This window comes from Falco rusticolus, chromosome 5, assembly GCF_015220075.1.
Source record: "Falco rusticolus isolate bFalRus1 chromosome 5, bFalRus1.pri, whole genome shotgun sequence".
NCBI lineage: Eukaryota > Metazoa > Chordata > Aves > Falconiformes > Falconidae > Falco > Falco rusticolus.
In genome coordinates this window covers 79,109,366-79,116,761 of record NC_051191.1, presented here as the reverse complement: position 1 = coordinate 79,116,761, position 7,396 = coordinate 79,109,366, and the positions used below count along the sequence as shown (strand labels likewise).

The 7,396-nt window shown below is 35.2% G+C and overlaps 1 protein-coding gene across 7 annotated transcripts in view; it reads right to left on the bottom strand.

Moving 5' to 3' along the window:
* Positions 1–3,433: 3,433 nt before the first annotated feature.
* The window catches only part of PPARA (peroxisome proliferator activated receptor alpha), a 40,093-nt gene continuing 36,130 nt past the window's right edge, over positions 3,434–7,396 (bottom strand). For all 7 annotated transcript variants that reach the window (XM_037387985.1, XM_037387987.1, XM_037387988.1 and 4 more), the window contains one exon: positions 3,434–5,925. In XM_037387985.1, the coding sequence (XP_037243882.1) occupies positions 5,678–5,925 (248 nt within the window). In that variant the 3' untranslated portion in view covers positions 3,434–5,677. The remainder of the gene's footprint in view (positions 5,926–7,396) is intronic.

Genomic DNA, 7,396 nt, shown 5'->3' with positions numbered 1-7,396 from the left:
GCACTGAACTCTGGCAAGATTGACTAACACAATAAAGGAGTTCAAGAAAAAAACCCAAAACCAACAGCTTCAGGAGCAGAAAAATATTTTTAAAACCTGTAAGCACATTAGAGAAAACAAGAGAGGAAACGCCCTTGCCCTAGGACGGGTTTAGTTAACGTGAATTTGTATCACATATCTACAGTGTAAAGTGACATTATCCGGTAGTACCTTTTACAGGTGTTTTTTTCATTGCTGGCTATGAAATTGAGTAAAGAAGTAGCTGTAGGTTACCACAAGAAACTCCAGTCGAGCTTTTATAAATAAGACACAAACATCTTGGTAGACAATATACCTGTATGGTCACACTGATCAAGTGAAAATTTCAAGATGCAGTGATTTGGGGAAATAGAATTTTATCTATTTATCTATATAATGCACTAAGTATAAATCATTGCTGGAACGTTTGTAACATACTGTGCTTGCACTAGATGCTATGTTTTGACTACAGCAAAATAAAAAGTGTACCTTTACAAGGTAACTTTTCTATCGGGATTCGTTAGCTGGAATGCTGTAGGCACAGCCTGCCACACCTGAAACACAGGACACAGAATCGCTGTGAACAGATTCGGAATTCACCTCTACTTAAAATCATAAAGGGAACGCTCCTATAGAAAATGCCAATAACGGCATTTCAACATTTTGTTTTGCATTGTCAAATTCCGTATTTAAAATACATCTATAAAAACTGCAAATCAAGCTAGTGCAGGTAGAAGGAAATGATCCTGAATACACTTTACTATTCCTAGTAAGCTGCAATCAGTTCCTCGGAGAATACCAGTAATGGAGTATTAACAAAATGTAGCTCTCTTTCGCGCTCTTTTCAGAGTTTTAAGGAATATGAACTACTGTGCTGTAAAGCAAAGATGAACTTAGTTCTATGAACTGTCTTTCATATTGGTGAACTTAAGACATTAAAAATATTAACTCTGTTTTGGAATTGCAGCTCTTCACCTAGACTTACTTTTATTAAAATTAAATAAAAGGAAGTCCACGTTCTATGTGAAAATATATTTTAAAATTTTGTTACAGTTGTCAATAACAAACACTGAGAAGTTGCAGAATTTGTGATACTTCTTCACAAATGATACAGTAATAAAGACTAGACAGGAATAAATAGCAGTTTGTCTTTGACTTCAGGCCCATCATCCTTACCCCCATAAAAGTATATCTTTCCTCACTGTACAAAAGGGGTCACAAGATAAAGTATGAAACAAATATTTAAATTAAATAATTTACGTATTTTTCTTAAAGCACCTCTGTAATATAATTTAGTGAAAGTTTATATCTTGCAATTATATTCTCATATTTTACAAATTGAAACATGAAGAAATGGTATCACATTAAATTAAAAAAATCCCACAACACATAACAATATCAATAATCTTAGCTCAAACCCACATATAATTTAAATCTCTAGTAGAAGAAGGATAATAAAGCTGATTAAACCTAGATTTAAAAAAATTATATGCAGATTATTAAGAAAGCACTTGAGATACAAGCAAGCACCAGATACCACACTACACCTTCAACACTTAACGGACCAGGGTTTTGGGGGAAGGACCATTATTTGTAAGACCTTATGCTTAAGCAGTATCACAACTGCTGCAAAAGCATTTGTTAAATATAGTTGCAAATTTTCAACTAAAAGGGATGCTTTTAAGGAGAGACTGAGCTGGAATTGTTCCTTTTCAGACACAGTACAGGCAGCTACAGTGTAATCTTCGCTAACTGCTTTGTCTGAAATGGTGCGTAAGTCATCCAGGGTTTCCGATAGAAATAAGGAGGAGATTCAAATAGTATGTGACCCAGCTCTCATGATGAATAAATCTCTCCAAGTTTTACCAGTTTGAATAAACAAACAAATGTTTAGATGCTTATTATAAGCTCTTTGATTCGCAAACTTGTGCTAGCTCTCTCATGAGAACGGACTTAGTGCAACTGCTGGTATTTCCTAAATCTGCGCAGGCCAGAAATAACGCAAAAATATGCTCTTTGGCAACACTTCAGCTTTCTAGCAGCTGGCTAGAACCAAAGCAAAGGCACATGGAAATGGCAATTAAGTAAAAAAGATTTCTTTAAATGTTGGGAAATATTCAGTTTCTGTAAGTGGAAAACGTTCCCATCTATTGTCTATCAATTTGTGTTTATAATAAAAGTGGGATTCTGAAATTTAAAAAGGTACAAAGTAACTGATTTTTTTTAAAATGGCAGTTGTTTGCTGTGACACTGAAGACAGTACACCTTTAAAGAAAATCTTTAAGGAGGAGATAAAAATGAACATCAGATTTCCGTAACACTTGACACAAAGCCTTCCTTTTCCTTTTTTTTTCTTCCCCTTTGTCAAAGTACCTAGGGCATCTCAATAAATAAATAAAGTAAAAAAACCCTCAAAAATGAGTACGTTATATATTTGTTGAAAACTTAAGTCATACTATTGTTTCCTAGGATTTTTCTCAATTCTTCTGTTGTCTCTTGTCTTAAGCTGTTTGCGGGTACTGCTTGCTAACCAGAGTTCTTCGGTGCTATAGTAAAAGCACTGATCACTTTCTTTCCCTCCATAGAATGGGTATTTTAAAATATTAAACGATCTGTATAAGGTGGAAAAGCTGAAGGCTCCTCAGTATTAGATCTCATACTAGTTAAGATTCCAAACTTCAAAAAAACCCAAACACAAACTGAGTTATCTCGAAATTTAATTGGCAAAAGCCTGCTGCAGTCATCTACTGCAGTAGCGAATGTACTTTGTTAGAAGTGTAATGTAGAGATTAAGAATTCCTTTTGCCCATTAATGCTTGGGAAGTGACTTCTCTGCCCTGTGTCATTCTTTGACAAGACTGTGGGTATGTGCACGGTGCAGCAGTGTGGGCAGTGGGATCCATCCAGAATTTTAGGCTATGTTAACAGCTTGTTCATATTTCTGTAATTCTGAGATGCGTTCTTTCCATTTTTTTTTTTTCATTAAAGGTCTTCAATTTAATTTAAAAGAGAAATCAAACTTTGGTGTCCAAAGAACTAGTCAAAAAATGCTTGCTGGTTTTCAAATAAGAAAACAAAATGGATCTGGAACAGGAAAAACGCAAATTACGCCAAAAATCCCAACACCAATAATAGGAAGCTGTTACAAGCAGCTATTAATATAGCTAAAACTTTATGCCTTCTGCTGAATTATGCTGTTTTCAATTCTTTATAGTTTTGTTGAGTATTTAAGGATTTATTATCAATAAAGTGTTTTAGCCACTTTTGAGAACAAGAGCAGTAAAAATAGGTTTTGTCCACACTGTCCACGTCTGATTTTCCTGAGAAATTTCAGTACACCTCAACTATGGAACACAACATTGAAATTTGCCCTTTGCAAAAATCTGAGCTTTGGGGGAAAAAAAATTAAAAAAAAAATAAATCAGCTTATACTTTTATTAGAAGATAAACTTAAAATAGTTTGCTATTAGAGTTTCAGTATGCCATCACAGAATGGCTATGATTTAATTTTTTTTTAGTAAACAATATTGCATATCAATTATTTCAATGCTGAATATCTTATATCTGAACGCCACAGTTCCCTAGTGAAACATGGCTGACTGGAAGAATAAAGCAGCATCATTGTTAAAATACTTCTGTTATTTTTGAGGGCTTACTATCTGTACTGCTGTAAGACACAAAAGACAATCCATTTTTCATCTGCTGTTTCCTGGTAAGGCCAACAATATTCTCTTAATAAGGCATTAGAAGCAGCTGTAACGTTAAGGCCTATTCTTGCTGTTGCTGACAGGCGACAGGAAAGGGGAGAAAATTTTCTGCTCATGCATTTATTGTTTCTATCCTGCCCTTGACGGTTACCAAATTTGAGGCCTATGCTTTACTGTTTTACACTAACTACATCTGGCATTAAAACCTCTGCTAATGACCATCACCTGGATAAACACCAAATTGCTTTTAAATGTGTAATTTATCCAATGTCTAGCCATGCCAGCAGGCCTGTAAAGAAACAAGCATTGTGACTAAAATAAGAATCATAGTGTGAGGTTCTCACCTTATCAGTCTTATTTAATTCTTGTAATGAAGGTTTAAGATTCTGAAGTCTTTAAACATGCTACAGTAAAAATGTACAAAGTGTCCTCCTGTGCCACTGAAACCTAAACTATCGTGAAAATGCCAAGATTGGCTCCTGAGATCTTTGTGTTATGAAAGAAGTATTAAAATAAAGAAATAATAACGTGAAGGTACTGTATTAAAAAAAAAAATTAAAAAAATAGCACAGTGTCTTGCATGCAGCTAGCACTTTAATGTAGCACTCTGATAAAAGATTCTGTAAAATGGCAAAGTCAAGCAGTTCCTTATGGCTTATTTTTCATCAGGAGTAAGTACTACTGTAAAATCAGGAGTTTGCTCTCAGGAACATGATAATCTTACTCTCAGCTGTGCTGTCTTTCATAATATTATGCAATCACACCTACAAACACTGTTCTTGGTAATATTGTCACCTTATCCACTGTGGCTGTATGGACAAGGACAAAATTTGGCAACATAATCTAATACTTCTATTCAGAAGGCCTAAGAAATAATAGAAGGAAATATATCCGAGTGGGTAATTGGAAAAAAGAAATAGTGTATTCATCAGAAAAGTCAACGGGTCCAAAAAATTCTTATACTGCCAAGAAGAAAGAAGGTGCCTTTCCTATACAATCATTTCTTCAGAGTAAGCTATCCCTGCACTAGAATGCTGTGCAGCTGAAATTCTTTTTTTTTGGGCTAGAATCAGATTTTTCAGTCTCTCCAAAAGCCTACCTAATTTGAAGTAATATTTTTAAGTCAAAACTGCATCTTAAAAGTTCTCAAAAAGACACGTATAATAAAGTATGATATATTTTCCACCAGGGACATTTTTATATTTCCTTAAAAGACTTTTGAAAAAAGGGTTCCATCTCTTTCTTACACTTACTCTTCAAAAAACACCTGAATGGAGCATCTCTGCTGTATTTTAGATAGCTCTTTGGATTTTATTTCATTTCATAAAAGAACCATCTTTTAAACATGCTAATCCTAAGGTATACTAATGTAATACTATACGAAGCTGTGCTGCATTTCATGGAATTAGAGCAGCAGCGGTTCAAAGGTCTTTCAGATTTTTTTAGAGGTGTATGTACAGTAACATCCAACCATTTGATACACCTAGACTGACTGCTGTAAGAAAAAGCGTTAGTTGGTTCTCAGTAACTACTATTAGCCAAAAGTGCATAATCTTTATGATTGTGCATACACCTGGAGAGAATTTGCTGAATTTGTTATATTAACTCTAAAATGACTAAGCCAAGAGGAAATACAATTTTGTTCATTTCTGTTACTTAACATTCTGATTTATTGTACAAATATGTATTCCTTACCAATCTTCAAATTTCCAAATAAAAGAACCATTGTAAAACACTTCATAAGCACTATGATCAGTATTCTTCTGCAGAACTCTTTCAAAAGACAAAAGATCCCAAACTGAAAGAAGTGTAACACTCCAGTTACCCAGCTTTTAGATTTCTCGTGCTCTGAGCTGAGTGAACAGCAGATAACTGTGCAAGTAGTTTTGCTCCCATCTGTTATTAGTATTGCTTTTGTCTTTAAATATTGTGGAAAAAAATACTAAAAATCCTTAATACATATCCCTGTAGATTTCCTGTAGTAAGGGGTGTAAATGTGCATCAGATTCAGTCTTCTTAATTATCTGAACAAGCTGAGCATGCTCTGTGACAAGTTGTCGGAGGTCAGCCATTTTTTGGAGAAGTTTCGGGAAGAGGAAGGTGTCGTCAGGATGGTTGGTTTGCAAATGAAGTTTCAGTACATGCACAATGCTCTCCTGCATTTTTTCAATGTGTCCTACATTTACAAGACCAGGACGATCTGTTCTCAAAACAAAACGATACATGTGATAATTTTATAATTGTTCTTTAAAATAGGCTACTTTATAGATTCTATATTGTAGGCTACAGTGTGTATTTACAATTTACACAATATACACTGAGGACAATGAGGCTCAAAATGAATCTTTAAAAAAGAAAAAATAATATTTTTTTTTTTAAAAAAGTAGCTTTCTATCCCTTTGGACAAAGTTTTGTCAATGCCTGCAGTTACCTGAGCAGAGATTTCATACAACCTGTGCTACAACAGAAACCCCCCCCCCACCACTCTCTCAGCCCAAAACCCAGCAGAGATATCCAGCCTAGAAATCCAGTTCTATATTCTGTATGTCCTGATAACAGAATTAAAACAGTAAGGATGGAAAAAGAAAGCATGAGTCTACTTCTAGAGAGTTCTTGAAGTCTGGTAGCAATACGGCAAGACATAAATAACAAGCTTTAACTCTTGGTTCCCATATGTATATTGGCACAGCACAAGTTACTGACAGGACGCAGAGAAGCACTATTAAGGATGTTTCACTCTTCCTAGTCTATGAGCTCATTTTCAGCTACCTACAGTCCTATAATACCTTTACTCTCCAGATCGAGCTTCTCTGTAAGAATTCTGGGACATCAGGCTAAAACTGAAGCTAGTTTCAAGAAGGATTGGGGGGGGGGAGGGGGGGGGGGGGGGGGGGGCGGGGAACCAAACCAAACCAAACCATTTTGCCTGCAAAGAACTCCCTTGACTTTTGAAAATGTCAAAATACCAATGTATTGTGCACAAGTCAAGATTTGATGGGAATTTGCTGCCTAAACTAGCACATGAAGCTTTTGAAAGTCTAAAGATTGTATCTTTCTTCTTGTAAGTGCTGAGGACGCAACCGGGGCAGTGAAACATCCTATGCATATGGCTGAATGCAAAAAAGGGAGGAGGGAGCAGTTGTTGGAACTTTCCTGATCTTTTCTTTCCCTTTCTTAAAACACTTATGGATAGATTTGAATTTAACCTTAAACATGAACATCCTTGCTTTTTGGAGGAAAGAAAGAATTACAAATTATTATTAAATTTGTGTTCCTTTACTCACAAAGAGTTCAAACAACAGGCATTAACAAAACAAAACAAAAAACAGGAAAGCCAAACCCCATGTCCTTAGGTACTATGAAATAATTTTTAAAAATGCCATCAGCTAATTTTTTTTAAATTAGCTAAGCTTTTTTTTTTTTTAACAGTTAGCGATATTCAACTCAGAACATAGGAAGGCATCAACAGAGCTGTGCATTTGTGCAGAACCCATTACATGATGCAATCAGCAAGTGTCAAAGATGAGCAAAGCTATAATCTGCACCTGCCTCCAGTCTTATTACATAGTATTTTTTCCTGCCCATTTGGCAGATACAAATAGCGTTTCCAATCCAGCTTTAAACATTAAAAAAAAATCCTCCACACCTCAAACAAAACAAACACTAACGCT